We start from the raw sequence: 22,682 nt of genomic DNA, 5'->3' as shown, positions 1-22,682 counted from the left end.
TAGTTTGTGCTGTAACTCCTGTATATAGGAAGCAATAGTAATATCTCCCCCTAATAGCAATGTATAAGCCGGGGAGAAAGGCTTAGCCTGTATAGGCGGATGTCCAAAAAGCATCTCAAACGGTGAAATATGTAAGTCTCCTCTAGGCCTGCTTCTAAGATAAAATAGGGCCAGAGGGAGAATTTCAGGCCATTTTAAATGGGTCTCAGTGCATAATTTGCCAATCATAGTCTTAAGTTCTTTATTCATCTTTCCTACTATTTGGAGAGGAGAAAAAAAACTGAAAAAGGTTAATTAATATCAACAAAATCAATACAATCTAAGAATCATCTTTATTATACTGGGAAGTTCCCTGGGCACCCTCCTGAAGGGCACCTCTCTGAGGATCATTAGCACCTCGAGTAATTTTTGGACGAGCGCCATTTCTCATATATTGTTGAGTATTATCATTAAAATTTTCTTCAATTTGAGCATTGTCATTAAATTCCCAATTCCTATTTCTATAATTCTGGTTTCTAAAGCTCTTATTTCTATATTCATTATAGTTATTTCCATAGTCATTATTATAATTTCTAGAATTCTGGTTTCTATAACCATTATCATAATTTCTATAGTTATTATTTCTAAAACTATTATTAAACTGTGTATTCCTTCCAAACATCTTAAGAAAGGTTCTACATTCCATCATTTTGTGGCCCTTCTTCTCACAGAAGTGGCAAGTAATGGATTGATAATTGGATTTCTGGAGAGGGGCAATTGTCGTTGGTTCATTATCATGCCCACTTTCTAATTTAGTTATCCTATCTATTACACATCTCATTTTTTTCTTCATTTCCTCCATGTCATCATTATTCTCTTTCTCCTTTTCTTCGTTTCCCTTAAAAACATATATAGCTGTTTTTCGCAATTCTTCAAGGTCCATATCTGACCATCTTGGGCATTGTGTTTTAAAATAATTTTTAATTACTTTGCAAGAATTATTTACAAAGATTCTTCTAACTTGTCTTAAACTATTCTCTTTATTTAAGTCCCAATCTAAGTATCTGTCCCCAAACTCGATAATTCTGTCCATAAATCTGGAGGGTGTTTCGTTTTCCTTTTGCTTAATTTTTTCCAGTTCCATCCACTTATCTGTACTGTCCGCACATTCCTTCATGGCCGTGAGGATGGCCTCTCTACAACGGTATAGTTGTAGATAGTCCTCAGGATTATTATAGTCCCATTCGGGATCCTGAGATGGCCAATGTGCTGCATTACGCCCCCGGGTTTTGTTGACATGAGCAATTATTTTATTTTTTTCACGTTCACTTAAAAAAGCCTGTAGTAAGCTCTCAACGTCCTTGTAAGATGGATTATATTGAAAAAATATGTCTCCCATCTTTTTTGTTACTAGAAAAGGATCTTGTTCATATGTGGGGATATTTCGTGTAAATTCATTTATTTCTTGGGGAGTAAATGGTATCCTATGTCTTAAAGTCACCACATCCCCATTTCGTCCTATTTCAGGTACTTCTCTTAGAGGAAACAGGCCTCTAGTTGAATTTTGCACCTGTGGGTCAGTTTGACAAGGACAGGTTTCTCTAGGAGGACAAGATCTCCCTTGCATTGGAATTTGGTTTTCTGTAGGAGAAGGAACATGAGAAGCTGGGATTGCAGGGGAAGGGTTTTGGGGATTAAATTCAGACAAGATTTGCACTGCACGAGAGAAGCAGTCTGTTAACTGGGCTATAGGGAAGGTGTTTTCCATCTCTATTTCAGGGAAGGAAATTTCCTCATTCAAAGGTTCAGAAACAGGTCTGTTTCTGGTAGAGTGGGTGTTTGCCCATTGATCCTGTAAGAAACATTTTAGATCTTCTAATTGGGCTTGCATTTTTTCCTCAATTTTTCCTATTTTATCTTCCATATCTCCCATTTTATCCTCAATATTTCCTATTTTATTCTCAATATTTCCTATTTTATCCTCAAGTTTTTCTATTTTATTCTCAATATTTCCTATTTTATCCTCAATTTTTTCTATTGTATCCTCAATTTTTTCTATTGTATCCTCAATTTTTTCTATTTTATCCTCAATATTTTCTATTTTATCCTCAATATTTTCTATTTTATCCTCATTTTTTTCTATTTTATCCTCAACATTTTCTATTTTATCCTCAATATTTTCTATTTTATCCTCATTTTGTTTTATTTTATCCTCATTTTGTTTTATTTTATCCTCATTTTGTTTTATTTTATCCTCATTTTGTTTTATTTTATCCTCAATATTTTTTATTTTTTCATCTCTAAATATAGTATTGAGGAGTACAAAAATGACAGTACCTATTAATATAAAAATTTGGAGGTATCCTTCATTCCTCAATGCCCCTACTTCTTCAGCTGCCATATAATTGTCAAAGAATGTAGTACTCATTTTTATATGTATATTTTGTAATTTCACAAAACACGTGGGGAGCAGGGCAAAGCAACAAACTTTCCACAGGGTTTTTTTTTTTTTTTAATCCAGGAAGTTGTTCCTTAAGGGAAAGGATATTTAGAAACAGTTCTTCCAGCCAGGACTTTAGAGTCCTGTTGCTGAGATTTAAAAACAGCTGTTTTCTGTCTATCAGAGTCACACAGCTGGGAAGTATCTGAGGTCCGATTTGAACCCAGGACCTTCTGCCTCTAGGGCTGGCTCTCAATCCACTGAGCTACCCAGCTGTCCCTTAAGATTAAAGGGAAGAAAAAGAAAAAACTGCTGATTCCAATTTAACTTAAGGAGAAAAGAGAAAAAGTTTTTTATACTCACGTGTTCTAGCAGCTGTGTCTTTAAGCCAAGTTTTTTGTTAAAAAAAAAGGACTAAGTGGTGAAACAGTATAGTAAAAAGGCAAGGAAAAAGTTTTATTGAGAGGATTCTTTAGACTCCCGTGTGGTCAGCCACAATGTTACAAGGGAATCACTTTAAAAGACTGATATATATTAATTTAAGGTCGCCAAGGAATCAGCTATGTAATTCCTAAATGAAAAACTCAAGTCAGCCGTCAGCCTTTTTTGGAGTTTAATTACAATAGGAGCAAGAAAGGAACTAGAGATATATATAGAGAGAGAAAGGGGAGAGAAGGGAATAGGGCTTAAATACCCCTTCTGTTTAGGCTGGGCCAAAAGGCCCAAGCCCTTAGATAGCTGGGGCAAAGAAAAGAGATCAGTCCCTATTACTCACGTGTCCAAAATGGAGAAACAGTCTCAGAGGCCCCCACCTTCAGCTTCCTTCAGAGCAAGCCTCCTCAGAGCCCAGGAACCACCGACCCAAAACTCCAACCTCCACCTCGAGTCTCCAGACCCTCCTATCTTTAAGGAAACCATCCAAGTTGCCTCCCCTCAGTCCTCACATCTACCAATCACTCTTCATCAATTTGCCTGTCAATGGAGGCTCTCGCTTAACCCAGGACCGCCCAGAGGTTTCTGGCTTTTTGCACATGTCTGTTGAAGGTCATATTTTCAAATGATTAAATCTATACTCCTTTGTTACAGCCCTTTCTAAATCCTGTTAACTTGAGTATGGTAGAGATTGGAATAATTAAATTTTGATCTAGGCTGCAGCCCTTACTCAATCCTATTAGGACTGAATAGGGTGGAGTATCTCCATTGTATCAATTCTAAAATCAATCAAGACTCAAAGAAATTCCTGTTCTATGCTTAAGCATAGGTCAAAGTCCTTTCCATTGTTCAGCAAAGGGTTTCTGTCCTAAAGTAATCTTAAGAAGGGAAGAGAAGGAACCTCCCATGCCAATGGAGTTCCCATTCCAATAGACTATCAGTAAGAAATTTTCCAAGTATGAAATATCCCAATGGTGAAATTTTCAACAATTATAAGTCTAAGGAAATTTGAGGTTTACAGTGGAATTGCATGTCAGCTACGGGGAGGTAGGGGTGGGAGCATGACAAGAGTATGACTCTTATAACCAAGGAAAAATATTCTAAATTTTTAGACTAAATAAAATTTTCAAAAGAATGAAAAGAAAAAAAACTAGTTAGTATCATCATCTATAAAAATAATAAAAATTGTGACAGATCCTAAAAAAAAAAAGAAGTAACAGTATGTTCTTTAGGAATCAGTACAATGATAATGAGTTATGCAACAAATTAAAGTTAAGCCTAAAGTCTGGAAAGCAGTGTGAAGTGGGCGCAAAATAGGGGTACCATCTCTGAGTGTTTGAACTTTTTCATCAGTGTCTTTTACAGAATGTGACTTAAAACTTAATGCCAAGGGAGTGTCGCAGAATCTTGGATTTAGTGCTAGAAAGGAACTTAGAGGCTATTTAGTCCAATCCTTTAATTTTAGAAATAAAGAAATCTCTCTCCATCCCTTCCTTTTCCTTTCCTCTCTCCTTCTACTCTTTATCTCTTTCCTCTCTCCCCCCTTCTTTCTTCCTTCTCTTTTCTTCTATCTTCCTCTTTCTTTTCCCTCTCTCCTCCTTCCTTCTCTTCCTCCCCGTCTCTTCCCTGTCCCCTCTTTTCTTTCCCTCTTTTTTCTCTCTTCCCCTGTCTCTCTATATGTCTCCCTGTCTTTCTCTCCCTGTCTCTCTTTCCCTCTGTCCTCCACCCACACCCAGACCATGGAATATAATCACTACTGTCATGTTCATGCATTCACTCAAATAGTTATCAAGTAGTGGATTGATGTTTTTTGTGTGCTCCAGCATTGTTGGAGGGCAAGAATCAAGGCTAAAAAGCAAACTTCATCTACATGAGACACCATAAGCTTATAGCTGTTGTAACTGTTAACTGATTTTCATGTCCCTCTAAGGAAGTCTAAAAGGATTGCATGTTCCTGTATGCTGGGAGCAAGTGGAATCCCTTTCAGCATACAGGTCTAACAAGGTGGTCAGCAGCAATGCCTTCAAACTTGGCAAAAGCAAAAAAACAAAAACAAAAACAAAAACAACTTGATTGATAAAGAACCCCCATATTGGATTTATTCCCAGGAAATGAACAAGGAATATGGGTGGCCAGAAGCTAGCTTCCTGAGATTTCTGAGCCCTTTGTACCTGGATGTCATGCTGACATCTCACTAAAGGTATGGAAATAAATGCAGCTGGGTTTCTTTTTTTATTTTTTAGATTTTACAAATTATGTTTAATAACAAATTGCCACTCAAGTTTTCCTACGTTATATGATTGAACTTCTCTCTCTCCCTCCCATCCCTTCACCCTTCTGGGACTGGCAGGCAATTCCATCTGGGTTATACATGCATTATAATACAAAATATATTTGTATATTGTTCATTTTTGTGAGTAATCATACAAAACCAAAATCCCAAAATATAAACCCAAATAAACAATTGAAAAAGCATATGCTTTCATCTGTATTCTGACTCCAACAGTTCTTTCTTTGGAGGTAGATCATATTCTTTGTCATAAGTGCCTCAAAATTGTTCTGGATCGTTGTATTGCCAATTATAGCTAAGTCTTTCACAGATATCATTCCAAGATATTGCTGTTACTCTACATGATGTTCTCCAAGCTCTATTTATTTCACCCTGAATCAGTTCGTGTAAAACTTTGCAGCTCTTTCTCAAATCCTGTTCATCATTCCTTACAGCACAATATTATTCCGTCACCATCATGTACCACAATTTGTCCCAAATGGGTTTATTTCAAGAATGCTTTCCTTTCTCCTTTCTTCCCTCCTTTGCCTTCCTTCCTACCTCCCTTCCCTTCCCTCTCTTCTTCCCCTCCTTTCTTTCCCTTCTCCCTCTTCTTTCCTCTTTTCCTTCCCTACCTTCCCTCTCTTCTTCCTTCTCTCTTCCCCCTTTCTCTTTCAGTCCCCTTTCCCTCTTCTTCCCTACAAAAAAAAAAGAAATGTTTCTAAAGGTACTTTCAAATCAGTCTATAAAAAAGCACATGGTGCTAAAAGAATGGTGAGGGGAGAGAACCAAGATGGCAGCTTAGTAGCAGCAAAAGCATTAACTGCTCTGAGAATCCTCTCAAACCAACCTTAAAATAGCACCTCAACATGACTCAAGTCATAGAACCAAAAAGGAAATGGAGTGAGGGGATCTCCTGTGTAAAACAACTTGAAAGGCTGACAGAGAGTCGATTTTCATGGGAGAAGAGGGAACCAGAAATAAAACTGCACACAGCGGAGTACTGGCCAACCAACCCCACCCCAACCTACTATGCCAGGTTCTGAGCCTAGGCATAGAACAATTTTAGGATCCTGGGATCCCAGCTAAGCCAAAAGCAGAACACCCCTCACTCAAACCTTGAAGTCCCATGTGCTGACACCAACTCACAGTAAGGCCCCAAAATCTGTAGGGCTTCGCCCTTTCAAGCCTGTGTCCCCAGCCCCAAGACAAAAATAGCTCATAGTGCTCTCAGTCCTGCAAGCCATCAGCAGAGGAGACTGAATTAGCAGTTTTCAGATCTCCTGGCCCATAGGCAAAAAAAAAAAAGGCTGGGGGAAAAAAAGCAAATTGAAAAAGAAACACCAAACAACTGAAACGTTTTACAGAAACAAAGAGCAAGGCACTGGTTCCGTAGGGAACAATGAGAGCAAAGCAACCACATGCAAAACTTCAAAAGAAAAATGGGAATCGGTCTCCTGTACTGGAAGAGTTCAAAAAGGAATTCAAAAATCAAATGAGAGGTGGAAGAAAAATGGGGAAAAGAAATGAAAGTAATGCAAAAAGAAAATAATAGAGCAAAATTAAGTGGAAAAAAGTTAGTCAATGTAATGGCAAAATCCTCATTCTGTGACCTTTTGCTCTCATTCACCACTTGATGACATTAACTAGCAATTAAATTCACTGTTTAATGGCCAATTAAAAAACCGGTACACATATGCTCTGTGAACCAGCCTAATCTTAAACATGTAGCTTTTTGCTCAATTTCAGTCAAAACCAAAGACATAAAATATTTACTGAGAACCTGGTGCCAATCACTATTTGGGGGGAGAAGTGTGCAGAAGGGAAAGCAAGAGTTTGGAAAAAATAAGAAGATGCCATAATTCCTACTCTCAAAATGCAAAGTCTTTGGGCAGAAGTGGTGAGAGGAGACAGACTTATAGAAAGCAATTAAAATATTATTTTTTTTAGTAAGAAAGAGAAATAAGTGCTTTATTCTGAGGTATAGACATGAGGACAATAGGATTGGGTTGGACCTTACAGGTTGGATAGGAATTACATTAGGAAAGAAGACTAAAAAGAGGAAGAATAGAAGGAAAGGCATGGGAATAAGAATGAGTAAAACTAGAATGGTGGTAATGAATTATTCCACAACTGTGATAGATCAGAGAAATTTCTAGTATGGAAACTCATTCCATTGATGCAAATCATCAACTCTTCTGAAACTTACAGTGTAAGAGGTATGTTTGTTGCCCATAATGGTTATATATATATGAGTTCTCAAAATAAGGTTTATAGGGAGATGTGAATTAATATCTTTGAAATCTTGCCTACCCCTTTTCAAGGGAGACTTTAATTCTTCTATTAAAGGAATCTCTTTAGAAAGGAGCCAAAGAAAGGATCAAAAGGCCGACCTCTGCTTTTTGTCAAAAAAAAAAAAAGGGGGGGGGGGTACCAGGCTTGAATTATATCTTATGCTCCCCAAATGTTACTAATCTAGGGGATTAATTTTGTTTTTAGGATTATAATGTATTTCCTGGTCATTTTCCCTTAAAGAAGAAAATAGTGAAGCTTATATCAAAAGGCTTGGTTCCTTCCCATCAAACACTAGTTTATCTAAATACTGAATAGTGGATACACTCATTTATCCAAGCAGAGAACAAATAGAAATTGGGACATTATATGGATTAAAATATTCCAGATAAATCAAAGAGTGAATGACCTCTTCTAATAGGAATAAGATAGCTCAGTTATATCAAGTCTCCTATTTCATTTTCGGGTCGTCGTGGACCCCTGGTGAACTAGGGCTTTGCTCACCCAGCATGTGAAGGTTCAACGGCTGATATGGCGACGCAGCAAGGCACTGTGGAGTGCTTAGAGCATGTTGGAGCACAAAAGACAACACAGCGATCCAATGCAGCTGAGGAAGTCTCCAGATGTAACGACTTTTCGTGCCACTGGACCCAGGCTTCCAACGCCGAGAGAGTGGGACTGTCTCTGTGCATCAACTTTTCCACTTAAATCTTCATGCACAAGTGTCTTTGTGCACAAAAACGCACAAAGACAATAGTCATCCTCGGTTACCGAGAGACTACTACTACTATTTCATTTAAAGAGAAATTCATTAAGTTCCTAGGAAGGCAATCTAGAAGTCAGAAGTGGGTTAGGGAGATACTTTTCCTCTACATGTCTATCTCCTTAAAATCCATTTTCTTTCTCTCTGGATTTCTCTTCAAAGAGGGCTTAGAGCATTCCCTAAGCTCTCATGTCAACTCTACCTTTTATTCAAACACCCTGAATTGAGTCCTCATCAATGAGGAGAATCTTATGCAAATGAGCCGTTTGAACACAAGCTGCAAAAATATGAGATTTGCCTGGCTACTTTAAAGTTGTGATTTACAATTCCTATGAAACCTCTTGACATTACCACATGACTGTGAAAGAGAATTTAAAATTATTTATTTAAGTTAACCAATCAAGAATTTGGAATTTTTATTTAATTAATTTAGAATATTTTTCCATGGTTCCATGATTCATGTTTGTTCCCTCCCCTCCCCCAAACCCCTCCCATAGCCGATGGACAATTCCACTGGGTAGTCAATCAAGAATTTGAAGTACCCCCTCCTTTCACACTTAGTAAATACCTTTTACTAGAAAAAGTTCACACCCCCAAAGACCACAAGCACTGTCCCATGGGCAGTGCCAAGCAAATTGGGAGGCTGTGATTGGTTCCTATGAAGTGGTAGCTTTAAATGCTCCATATCAAGTTGTGATTCTCTATAAATATAAAATTACTTCCTGTTTAACTTTTCTCCTGGTGGAAGGAAAATGACCATGCTGTGTTTCATTTGTGGTTTACTGCAGATAAACAAATCTGTTTAGTCTTTTTAAAAATAAGACTGAAAGGATAAGAATGAGTGGTATAAAATTGCTTTATTATTCACATAATTTACATATATGAAAGATCATCACTTTCTTTGAAACAAGAAAGTTTACAAATGACCATTTCCCCCCATTTTTATCAATAAACTGTTAGGCAACATAGTATAGATGATCTCTTCTATCTCAAATCACAAGTATGCAACTAGTAGGTGTGTAACTAGTAGGTGTGAACAGAAAAAAATCTGTTTTTGCATTGATCATTTCTGAATTTTTTTCCTTTAGAATAATAACTTCCTATTTTCAGAAATGCATTTTGAGATAGGACATATAGTTTGACCTATGTGGCAATTAGAAAAAAAATCTTTATACTCCACAGGGAAAGATAAAGATACAATCATATTTCCTATAATTAATATTTTAAAAATACAAAAGTGAAACCTTTTGAATCTGGCTGAGACCTAAAATATTTGTGAATAAATCTTTTCATTTTCATAGTAGTACTATATTTGCTTTATTTTCTTTTTTCTGAGATCGGTTTTTCTATAAGGATCCTTTAAATGACTTGATTCTTTAAAACAATCAGATCAACCCACTGTACACGCAATAAAACATAACATTTCTCCAAAGTTGCTGTTTACAAATGAAATCTGCAAGAGACAAAAGTTTAATTAGCACTATTCATATAAATTAGTTCACAAGGGGTAATCTGAACTATTGTTCCATCATACAATATAATTCTGAATACAAATTCAGAGAGAAATAAATTTAGCTTAAAACTTAAAAAACAGCACAGTGAAAAAGCAATTTCATAATTCATGATTTTTCTGTATCTGGTGTTTAAATGAATGAAAAACATATGCATGCCTGAGGGGAAGGAATCTTCACTCTGACTTGCAGGTATCCCTTCTACTGTAATTCTATCTCATTCTTCCTCAATGGACTTTAGACTTAACTGCCCCCCTTTTTTTATGGGCAGTAGTCATGACTTAAGAAAAAATTTCTTGGGAAAGAGATTTGAATCAAAATAATTTCTGTATTGATCTAATCATCTTTTCCCAAAATCTGGCTTATACAAAACCTAAATGAAGTATAGGATGATTAGTTTTTACTGGCTTTTGTTACTTGCCTTTAGCCTGAGAGAATAATAAAGAAGAAATCAAGTTGGGAATCTTGTAATTAGTTCCCACTCACCCTCCCCCCTCCCCTCTCCCAGCCTGAACTCAAAACTATATATTTCCTAATGGTGTCTGAATGTCTCTTCCATGGTCTAAGGCTACTTCTCCAGACTGGAGTTGTTCCAGATTCTACCTTCTGATCCCCCTTCTCAATTACACAATTTTTAAAGTATATATAGATCACATTCAGGAACTTTATATAACTATTTGTCTAAGTACAGCTTTTTTCTCTTCTAATTTGGTAACATGTTTCATTATTAATTGTTACCCAGCCTTAAAGAGTAAGAAAAATTTTATAGGTGGTGGCAGATTTGGAAATTGTTTTTTTTCTATGTAAAATTTAGAATTCAATATACATTCTGAAGAGTTCTACTTTCAGGAAAAGATTCATGACATCAAACACGAAATAATTAATGGAAGACTAAAAAACAAGCTACTCATGGAAAACCCTAAGTATTCTTTGGGAGGTTTTATCAGAACTGCTAGGGTAGAGGAGGTGCAGAGAAGAGATTGTGGTGGTAACTAGATTATACAGATGAATCACTGCACCTTGAAATTACGACTCTTAAATGGAATAATTAGCCAAGAGTTTACATTGAAAACAGAATGTATGAATTCAATTGTCTAATTGATAATCTATTGGAATTTTTTTTAACCACAACTCAAACTGCTTATTTGAGGTCTTGCCTGACCAACTCATATAGAATTTAGGAAAGGAAGAAAGAAGCAGCAAAAGACTTAGCAATTTACAATCATTAACTTATAGAAATAAAAAGCAAGAGTTTTTCTTTTTGCAAAGCATGTGATTATCTTGAATTAAAAAAAACAAAAGCCCACTTAAAATACCACTGAGAGCCAAGTTAGTCAACTAAGATCTGAGGAAAATCTCTCTGCTTCACAACTCCCAAGAATCCAAATATATTAGATTATAATAAACATGGTTAATGGCTTCAAAATGGAGGAATATTCCTAATTGAATACTGACGATCATTTCTACCTAACCCACAAGCCTGTCAGGTGAAAAGACTACAACAGAACAGCATTCTTATAAATAAATAAAAAATAAATAAATAAGCTCTTTGATGTTTCACCTCTATACAAATATGGAAGTTAAATATTTACTTTTCAATTTAAACCATCAATTTTACACCAATATGGATTCTTTTATTACAAAAATACATATTTATAGTCAGAGAAATAGCTGATAACAGAAAATGGTTGTTTCTTTGCCATTCTCTAAAGTTTCACAATCTGCTTCCATCTACTTATTACAAAGGCAATTTAAAAGGCCCCTACCAAGAAATTACTTCACAAAAAGAAGTGTTCACTAAATGTTATATACAACCAACCTCCGAAGACCTCAGGCCTACGATTGAAAAGGCATTTATCTGTGACACCAGAAAGTGTCCACATGTGTCCAGCACAAGAGGTGGGTCAAAATGTAAACAAGAGTCATTATTTATTTGATAAACCAGTCCTAACTGCTTGACTCAACTAATTTGAAGGAAATATTCATAATGTACTCCAGTGATTTTAAAAGCTTCAAGGCAAAGTTCATTAAATACAAAATAACCCCAAGAAAAATCAACAGTGATCCTCTAGCTAAATACTGCTTTGTTGTTGCAATTCAGAATTAAAATCCCAAGCTGCATAAAAAAGCTTCAGGTTTACTGTGTTTCATCCACTTCCATAAAAATATCACTAAAAAAATATTCAGCAACTTTGGTTGGTTCCTCTTCAGTTTCCATCTTTTGGTCACTTTTACAACTTTCTTCCTCAACTGACTGATCACAGGAAACCTAATAATATGAGAAAAAAAGTATTAAAAAGTACTACATTGTAGAACACTGTCAGTTCATATGCTAGCAAATTTTGCCAAACGACTTTTATTTTCTTTCTTTTAAAATCTTTCTAATAAAGGAAAGTTAACTGGAGGCACCAAGAATTTATTTAGAAATGGAGGCATTGTAGAAAATATAGCAATAAAAATATTTTTAAAAGAATATCATAAAACACTAATGCACAAAGTTACTATTTCCTTGGTCTAATTCTTTACACATAATTTGGGTTTTGTCATAACTTTCTCTTGTGGGCTTAGGCAAACTATTTCAACTCTACATTTTTGAGATTTATTTTCTTTAAAATAGAGCTCATAATTTCTCTTGGCAATGTAGGTAAAAATTATACAATTGATGGTTAAACATGAGTAGGTTCTGAGCATTACACATAAGAAAATCAAACAAAGCAGATTATAATCTGAAAAGGCAATCAATGAAGGGGCACACAATACTACATTTCACAGCAGTTCCTAATGAAATAATTCTATTATCGCCCCCCAAAGAAATCAAGAATGCCAGCTACTGGCATTTAAGGCAGCAAGGGCATTTTTAGCCTCAGAGAGAATGTCTCTAAAAAATGGATAATGCCATTGCATCATAAAAACATTTCAATAATAGAAACTGGGTAAACAATTTAGTTGTAAGGCAAATGAACATTTTAAAACATATAAGCTGATGAAGCCACAACTAACTACCCTTTGCTCTTCTGCTCCCTCAGATAAAGTCAGACACTGCTATCTTCTTTTGCTGCTTTTGTTATTAAAGAAATAATAATAAAGTTTCTAACTTTGATTAGATCAGTGGCTTTGATCCAGAAATTTCTAATATTAACTCCCTAATTAAAGAACTTTTCCTCTCCTTTTCCTATGTGTTGATTTTGTAACCTATCACTATTTATCATTATGTTCCTTCTTAATTGAGTACCACATTTACTCCATTTCACACAGAAGCAATAAAATATAGAAGTAACCATCTATACCTGAGGTGTTGAGCTGCTAACAGTACCAGCTTCAGAATGAGTTTCAGCACTTGCAGGTGGAAGGGGACAAGAATCTTGCTTTTTTCTCTTGCCTTCATTTAGGAGCACTGGTCTTTTAATATTACGTCTTGATATAGGTATTAAAGGTTTCAAACGTTTTTGATTATTCATTGGTGTGGCTTCTTCAGATTCTAAATTATTCTTTGAACATATCAAAGACAAAAATCCCAGGGGTCTTCGGCCAGGTCTAGAAACAGAGATAAAAGGACAATCTTTTTTATGTGCCTAGAATTTCAGGTCAAGAAGAGAGTTGCAAATTGTCAACTATCATCCATGGCAACATTTAATGTTTGAAGGATACATTTATTTGATAAATTAAAAGAAAAGGAAACAGTTATAGATTTCTTCACAATACCTGGATAACAAAGAGGATGGCTTGCTACTCTGTTCTAATTGATAAGTAGCCCCAGTTCTTTCATGCTTGTCAGAGATTACAACTTCATCCTGAGGTAAATGAGGAGCATCCTCTTCTTTCTCAGTACATGTCACCTCAACGCAAGACACAGTTCCTGAACCCTGAACACTGGTTTCTGACGGCTCTTTCTGTGTCTCTTGAGGCTCTGCAATTGTACATGTGCTTCCCAAGATAGGCACAACTGTCTGCTTTTCATAAGGCTCTCCTTCAGAAGACATAAAAAATAGTGAGTACAAGCAAAAAAAAAAACAATTCCGGAAATGTATGTATTCAAATGATCTGAAATTATTTTAAAATATCAGTAATTTGTTTATAAGAATCCTTATATCTCTTGTTAACTATAAGCTATTTTAATGACTCATTTGGGAATATTTATTTTAAAAGTTCCATTTGGAATATGCTGAAATGGTTTAAATGGAAGATGGATAAAATTTGTGCCAAAAAAAATTGAAATAAAGCAATGGAAGTAAATGGTGTACCTACACTCTGACTCAGATCCAAGACAGAGGGAAAGATGTCATGTATACAAAAACTTTATAGTAGTACTTTTTTAAATAGGAAAAAGGTATTTTTAAACAGGTGAGTCAAATGGGTAATTACTGAATTATGGTACATATGATAGAGCATTATTACTTGCTAAATAATAACGAATATGAAGAATTTAGGAAAACTTGAAAAAGTTTGTATAAATGACTTATGAATAAATAAAGCCAAACCAAGAAAAACAATTTTCATGATGACCTACAACAAAGAAAAAAATAATACTAACTGACTCAAGAATTTTGATTGATGTAGGAAATAACTAGAACTTCAAAGGCCTTGATTTTGAAGCAAACTTTCAGCCTACTCAAAAACAAGGTGACAAGACTATGAGAGACACATTTTCAGAGGTGGGTCATTATGTTGATTTGTTTTGCTTGACTACACTATTTGTTATAAGGGAGGTTTCTACTGTGAGGTTTGTGGAATTGTTGGGAAGTAACAAAGATGTTAAATAAAAGTATCAATAAAATAATTTATAAAGCTAATGATAACAATGTCTGAAAAAACTGTGAGAAATTAATGAATGGAATATTATTACACAGTACTAAATCACAAATGAGAAACTAGAGCAATATGAAAAGATGTATATGAACTGACACAGAGGACTGTGAAAAGGCAGGCTCATTCACAAGTGTATTACTGTAGATCTGTCAATTATTACAGTCATTCCGGAAAGCATTCTAGTGTGAGCTTTTCTGTCTTGACCTGTATGGATGATATAAACCTAAGAGTGGGATCTGGGTCAAAGGATACAGTCATATTTTCATGACTTTATTTGCACAATTCCAAATTGTTCCCAGAATGATTAAAACAATTTACAGATTTACAATACACTTTGGAATAAGCCTGCCTTTCCACAGCCCTTCTAATAATCGCCATTCCCAAATTTTGTCTTTTTTTAACAATTTACTGGATTTGATAGTCTTTTAACAGTAGAGAGATTAAAGATGACTAAAATCCTCAGAGTATCAAAGGCTCTGTTCAGCCAAGAATTCTAATATCCTTCTTAACCAAATTAGTCAAAATATATACAAAGTTGGTGCTGATTCACTCTTTTGTGAAATAACAATATAATTTTTTAAAGTTCTTTTCCTTCCCATGATAGTTTCAGATATCTATGTACCATGAATCAGTAACATAATGAAAATTTTATGAGCTAGAAATACTAAAGTCCTACAAAAATGGGGGCAAAGGTTATTGAGAATGTTACAAATAGTCTGGTTATAAAGTGGTAACTGATACTATGTAATATTTTTACTTATGTAAAGAATGAGTTTGGTTTGTTTTTTTAGGGCAAGCAAAAAAGTCTCATCATTTGCATAATACTAGGACTTTCTAATCACTGATTAGTCATTCTAACTTTGGGATTTGAATATAAATTTTAAAATGAAGGTCAAGTCAAAATGGTTATACAAATACAAATATATACACACATGGAATATATGTGTATATTTATACACATACAAATATGTTTAATATAATATATGTAATAATCAGGTCCTGCAAATTCAGAATGTCATTGGCTATCCAAGTCTTCACATCACTTTCTCCACATAAAAAAATGCAACTTCCCTGCTTCTAAATCTCAAGCAGTATTAAGCAATTACTTTAAATACATTGACAGCCTAAAGTCAAGACAGAGAAAGAACAGAGGTGGAGGGAGATTAGAAAAAGAAAGAAGGGAAAAGAGGGGGAAAAAAGAAAGAAGTTTGAAAAGACAATAGGGAAATACAGAGGGAAATGGGAGAGGGACATCAAATGCCAATTTGGTATGAATTTCCCAAAGAATTGTTGTAAAGATATTGGAAGCCCAAATTTTAAGACCTTTAGGAGAAAGTGAGGCCCCAAAGCTTTTTACTAATATAAATCTTCAGGGCCAATTCCAGGGAATAGAGAGATATCTTTAAAATTGAGAATATAGACTAGGGCCATTCAGCATAAATTTGGCTTCTGGGCTAAAAAAAAAAAGCACGATAAATATCTGGTTTCAGCTACACAAGATACTAATAATACTAGTAAATTGTTTTGTGGAAAGCACCAGAAACTCATATTTCCAACATAAAAGAAAAAAAAACAGAAAACTGTTAAGATCCAAAATTGGAATGTCTTCAGATACTAAAAATAGTGATGATAGCTCACATTTATATAATACATTATAAATGTAAAACTACATAATTTGATCCTCATTACCAGCCAGAAAGGCAGCATGATTATATCTATTTTACAGATGAGAGTAACTGAGGTTTGAAAGGTTAAGTTACTTGCCCAAGGTCCCACATCCATTAAGTACAAAAGCCAGAAGCTGACAAGTCTTGGTGCTCCTGATATCAACAGGCAGAAGTCTCATTTACACTACAATGCCTGAGACTGGCTAATTAGTAGATCATCATGACTTCTTTCAAGTGACTAACTCAAGTCTGTGAAATATCCAGTTGGGATCAAGGCCATTCATGAGGATGAGCAATATATTAAACATCAAATCCCTTACCTGCAGCATTCTTGTGCATACTTATTAATTCATCTGAACACACCTGTTTTAAATAAATGTTTAAAGTTAGAAATGTTTTACTCTCTTCTCTGTTCAGCAATTTTAATGAGATGACATAATCTTTTTTAAAAGTATAGTTCAGATGGTTAGAGTATAATGCTGACATAGGATCAATTCCAAATTGGAATTGTGTTCCATAAATTCAAAGAATCTACTCTCATTTAAGCTAGTCATCTAAAAATTGGCTAATATTACTGTTTATATGACAATACATATATTGCTACTAAAAAATCATATCCCTTGGCTTAAAGTGATGGCACAATGGTGCAATTTCACATGCAAAGAGTATATTTTATAAATCATAAAGAAGACTTATTTTTCTTATTGATAAAATACAAGCTTAGGAACTTTTATGACATTACAGTTATTCTTAAGAATAAATTATAGTAATTCATTATCCTCTGGACTTGAGAGCACTTCCCCCCTTGCTTTTCCCCTTTTCCATGTTGCCTCTCTATCAGTTACATTTTGGAGATCTCAAGAACATAAAACTTTGGTTTGGGTATTTGGCAAACAAAGGATGCATCCCAACTGAACTACTACAGAAAGTTCAGTTCTATTATTTCCCTTAGTATATTCTGAGAAGGAATACACGACAAAAAGAGATTGGTATAGAAATCTGAGCACTAGGAGGGTATATCTCAAGGTTTATCTCACTGTATATAATTCTGAAATTTATCAAAGTATTTAATAACTTCATATTTCCTCATCAAATTATTCCTTCCCACTTTTTTTACGGTTATGCTGAATGCTCAGGTTGTTCTGATCACTAGTTCAGAAAATATCAGGTAATAATACTCAGACACTCAACTGGATTTGTGATTTCAATGAAAAGGGATTATGCACAGTGCAACCCACTTATGCCTACCCATCCTAGGGGATTCTTGTCTATATTTTCTGTAAGTTTACCTAATAATCCACAATCCTTCCCTTGGGTTAACTACCTGGCCAAACTATTTTCTCTTTCTTTCATATATTTGCTTGATTGTTTCAGGTCCGCAATAGTTCTCTTACCTCAGAGATGATTGTCTGACAATCTTCTCCCGAAGTAGAAACACTAGGTTCTGTAGGAGCAATAAGGCTATTGCTTTTTTCAAGGCTACAACCAAGTGTCTTACTCAATGTCAGATCCATATCAGTTGGAGACTTTTCAGGAGATGGCTGGACACTAATACCATAATTAGATAATTGTGTGACATCTTCACCAAATGGGAAATTCAAGCTGCAGTTAAAATAAATTGAATTTTATAAGTTTATAAGTTATTGTCATTCCAATGAAAAAACATGACAAATTATTCACTGACTCCTTATTAATTATATTCATACTTACGGTGTGATCTCAATTTGAATTCTTATGCATGGGGTTTCAATCTGAAATATTTAATAACTAACTGCATCTCCAAATTGAAAGGATTTGACTTAAATAAGTTCCCTTTTGTCTCTGACATTTTGATTTCTCTTATTTGCTATAGAGTCCCCAGAAATCTTAGTGTTGTTTTAAGCTTTAGTAGCTTAAAATAGCTTTAAGTTTAAAACTGCACTAAAGTTTAAAACTACAGCTAAGTGGATCAGTGGATTGAGTGCCAGATCTAGAAAAGGGAGGTCCTGGGTTCAAATCTAGCCTCAGACACTTCCTTGGCTGTGTGACTCTGGACAGGTCAGTTCATTGTCACTGCCTAGCCCTTAACCAATCTTCTTCCTTGGAATAAATACATAGTACTGAGTCTAAGATAGAAAGTAAGGGTTTAAAAAAAAAAAGCATCACTAAGACTTTTGGGACATCCTATACATTAAGAAACTGAACTCATAAATAACTAGGCTAGAGGAAAATCTAACACTTTTCATGAGAAATTAGAATAAGGCTCTATAGAAAACATCAACATCCAAATGGCTAGGTTTTTTTTAAACCAAATATGAGGATGATCATAATACGTTTTTTCTTTAGCTATCCAGAAACTAAAGGAAAATATTTGCAAGAATTACAAATAAAATTACAACTAAGCTTATTTCATTTAAAAAATAAATTTATTCATTTCTTTTCCCAAAATTCAGCAAAAAGAATCACAATTTACCTCAGGTCTCCCCTTTCTTCTTTATTTGTTGATTTGACCAATATGGGTGCTGGCAGTAGAGGGCCAATTAATAATAAATCAGATGTACCAGCAAATTGTTCTTCTGAGTCTGTTGGAATTTCTACCAGAGTCAAAATGACTGTCTGCTCCTCCTCTTCGCCTCGATGTTCACTATCAACCTGATTCACTATCAAAGTTTAAGAGTCAATAATGAAAATCTGAACTAGGATATATTAGCAATTTTCCTATAATTCTAAAAAGGTAGTGACAAAGACTCACATAAAGTATAAATAACAGTATTTCAAAAAGAATGATCCAGTATGAGAGCAATTTAAAAGACTCTTGATTTAAAGCTCACTTTAGCATTTATAAAAAATAGGCTTAATGAATGAAAAAAATGTTTGTGTTTAATACATAAATAAAGAGTAAAGTATCAGACTAAAAATCACTCTATAGAAGTAGAATGTCATACCTGTTGGGTCATCTGGGCTGATTACATTCTGCTGCTCAACTTCTGTAGCAGTATTCAATCTGCACTCCTATGGAAATTCAAAATGAAAGATACTTTAGGACAATTTGACACAATGAACATCAACTAGATAAGTATTCATGGGAGTTATTTTAACTCAAAATACTTTTAAAAATCTTTTTTAAAAACTTTCTGTGCTGGTAATATTTTTCATTTGTTTAATTGTAGGTGCGTACATACATATGAAGAGATGTAGGAGTGAAAAATTGAAGCGTTTTTACTCTAAGCATGCTAATCACATTATCTATATAATTTCTATCCAATGAAATAATTTAGATAATGGTCCTAGACCTTCTCCCCTCTATAGAACAAGTACCAACTTGATAGAGAAAAAAGTTACATGGAAAAAGAAACTTACCTCTCAGCCAGCTTCTGGCATATGGCCTTTAGCCTTTGACAATAATCACACTTAAATTAAATTGACACATACAAAACTCTGGGTACAATAGAGGATAAGGAAAGTTACAGATCAATGTGCCACAAAGGTGTCTGTCAATCTGTAACTGCTAGGAGATGTGTTATGATAAAAGAGAAAAGATATGAGAGAAATGAGGTTTGGGTTCTCCCAAAACATAGAGTTAGAAAAAAATATATCAACCCAAGTACAAAGACAAAGCCAAGAATTGTGTGTGTGTGTGTGTGTGTGTATGTGTGTGTGAGAGAGAGAGAGGGAGGGAGAGAGAGAGAGAGAGAGAGAACGAGAACATGTATATAAGAGAGACAGAGAGAATGTGCTATCAGCTGGCACATTATAATCTAAACATTTTCAAAGATTGATAGATTGCCAAATAAATTACCCAAATGAATAGAATCATATTATATTGAATATCACTACAAAGGCGTACTTATATTTGTAAAGGCAGTTCCATGCTTTGATGGATGGACCCATAAATACAAATGTTTATAGGTTTGGTTTTTTTTTTCAAGCAGAAAACAAATAATACTGGGTAACAAATTGGTATATGACCTTTGGGAAATCCCTACACATTTAATAATAATCAATTTTACAGGAACTAATTATATGAAGTTCAGAATGAAGGTGGGGGAAAAGCCAGTTAACACTTTATTTATCCATTTTAGGAATTACCCTTCCACTCCTCATCCATATATACCCTTAAACATTCCAGCTATAAAGTCTTTCAAACAATCTATTAAATTCAAAAGTTAACTAGAAATGTAGACATTTAATGGAATGGCATGGTGCTTCCATTCTGCTGTTAACAGATTCAAAGTACTTCAACATAAAACAAATTACTAGAATTTACTAAATAGTGGCTTTTTCATTTCTAAAACTAAGACAGGATATATTCTTATTTCAATAAAATTCTATCACTGTAAGATAATCTGGAGTTTTAAAGGAGTTAAGGATAAGAGAAAAGTCTAGATTTTCTTTACCTGTGCAAAATGAGTCATTAATAAGTTGTGCTTATCATTACCACTGCTCAGAAATTCTCCTATAGGCATCTCAGCGAGATTATAGTTGCTATCATGGGAACTGGTAGTGGCTAATGGAGAAGCAGATACCATTTGAGACTCTTGAGATTCTTTGTCCTGGTTTTCTTCACTAAAAGGAAAAAATATATGAAAAAAATGGGCATAAAATCACAGAATTTTATTGCTAGAAAGGTCTTGAGTAATCCAATTTAATTCCCACATTTTAAACTAATGAGAAAAATGAGGCTCAGAGAATTGATTTTTCCAAGGTCACAACTACAAATCAAGTCCCTTTACTCACTGCTCAATGTCATTTCTACTATGCAATGGATAAGCAGCTTTTTATACATTGATTTTTTATACAACATCTAATTATTTATCTTTGACCACAAAAACATAGTTTTCAACAATGTTGCACCTTAGAAAACATGCCATTTTATACATATAGTAATTAATAGCTAGCTAGCATTTATCTAACAGTTTAAAGTTTGCAAAGGATTCTATTATTCCATTTGATCCTCAAAATAACTCTGGGAGATAAGTGGTTATTATAAACCCAATTTTACAGTTGAGGAAACTGAGGCAGACTGAGGCTTGCCCAGAATCACAGAATAAAAGTATCTGAGTCTTGTTTTGAATTCCAGTTTTCCTGATGAGGTCCAGTGCTCTATCTATCTATTCTAAGATAGAAATCAGCAAGGGCTAGGCAACTGGAGTTAAATGATATGCCTAGAGTCACACAGTTAGGAAGTGTCCAAGGCAATATCTGAATCCAGGTCCCCCCAACTGCAGGCCTGGCGCTCTATCTACTGTGCCACCTAGCTGCCTCCAATATTATAATTATTCACAAAGCTGACTAAATGTGCCAACTCCATATACTTCAGAGAAGCAAGAATAAAATAACTCCAAGAAAAATATTTTATTAAGTGCTTGCTTTGTGCTGGAAACTATATTATGTTTACTTCACATTGAGCAAAATAGCAAAGATGTGTATAAATGGAGATTATAGGGAATTCTGGGAAATACCAAGGACTTCTGGAGAATGAAGTCTAAGGTTCAAAATAATGTATGAATGGACATTTTGAATCCTAGACTTCATTCCCCAGAAGTCCTTGGTATTTCCCAGCATTCCCTAAAATCTCTCCTGTGCCTCCACATTGGCGAGATCATGTTATTGGTGCTGGCAGTAAAGCCTCCTATGTTGCTCTTGCAATGATGCAGCAATTATGGTGGTAAGGTGGGGATGAATGGCTAACCAGCCATGGGCACATGGTTTTTATTTTGTATCCTCTTTATTCCTTGATTTCTAATGATCCTTAATAAACCTCATAAAATATAATATTTTTATTATTAAATATATAAATTTAATTTTTACAGATGACAAAGACTATTGGAAGCACTGGGAGAAGACAAACGCCCTAATATGTCACTGGTAGAACTGTGAACCGGGTCAATGGTTTGGAAAGCAATTTGGAATAACCAAAAAAAGAAATAGAATAAAAGGACCCGATCTTTTGATGCAGGAATCCTATTGTTAAGCATTTGCTCTCATGAAGGTCAAAGAAAGAAAGACTCCCTATATAGCAGATATTCATATTAGCACTTATAGCTAGCAAAGAACTGGAAACAAAATTGGTGCTTATCAGTTGGGGATTAGCTAAACAAATTGTGGTACACAATTGTAATGAGCACTTTAAGAAACATCAATTATCAAGAATTCAGAGAAAGATAGGAAGACTTATATGAACTGGTAGACAAAACCAGGGGAAAAAATATACAATGCATTCAGAAATATAAAAGAGTGGAGTGGGGAGGGAGAAACCCTAAAAGATATTTCATTAACCAAGGTTGGCTCTAGATAAGAGTTGATAAAATGCACATCCCACTCCTCTTTTAAGAGGTAAGAGACCATGAGTTTAGAATATAGCATCTACTGTCAGACAGAATTGATGTGATTGATGACTGGTTTGGCTAAACTGATTTTTTTTCTTTCTTTTATAACTTTTTTAATATGGGTGACTCAGTGATTTGAGAGCCAGGTCTAGATAGGAGGTCCTGGTTTCAAATCTGACCTCAGATACTTCCCAGCTGTGTGACCCTGGGCAAGT

The 22,682-nt window shown here is 34.8% G+C and overlaps 1 protein-coding gene across 2 annotated transcripts in view; it reads right to left on the bottom strand.

Annotated features, from left to right (window-relative positions):
* Positions 1-9,013: 9,013 nt before the first annotated feature.
* The window catches only part of BDP1 (B double prime 1, subunit of RNA polymerase III transcription initiation factor IIIB), a 105,582-nt gene continuing 91,913 nt past the window's right edge, over positions 9,014-22,682 (bottom strand). For both annotated transcript variants that reach the window (XM_007486499.3, XM_056824730.1), the window contains exons 32-39: positions 20,536-20,704; positions 19,084-19,150; positions 18,612-18,798; positions 17,554-17,761; positions 16,480-16,522; positions 13,389-13,653; positions 12,974-13,220; positions 9,014-11,955 (exon numbers count right to left, since the gene is read on the bottom strand). In XM_007486499.3, the coding sequence (XP_007486561.1) occupies positions 11,824-11,955; positions 12,974-13,220; positions 13,389-13,653; positions 16,480-16,522; positions 17,554-17,761; positions 18,612-18,798; positions 19,084-19,150; positions 20,536-20,704 (1,318 nt within the window). In that variant the 3' untranslated portion in view covers positions 9,014-11,823. The remainder of the gene's footprint in view (positions 11,956-12,973; positions 13,221-13,388; positions 13,654-16,479; positions 16,523-17,553; positions 17,762-18,611; positions 18,799-19,083; positions 19,151-20,535; positions 20,705-22,682) is intronic.

The sequence above is a fragment of the Monodelphis domestica genome, chromosome 3 (genome assembly GCF_027887165.1).
Source record: "Monodelphis domestica isolate mMonDom1 chromosome 3, mMonDom1.pri, whole genome shotgun sequence".
Lineage (NCBI taxonomy): Eukaryota > Metazoa > Chordata > Mammalia > Didelphimorphia > Didelphidae > Monodelphis > Monodelphis domestica.
Note: the sequence above shows the minus strand (reverse complement) of the source record. Positions and strands in the feature narration are given on the sequence as shown.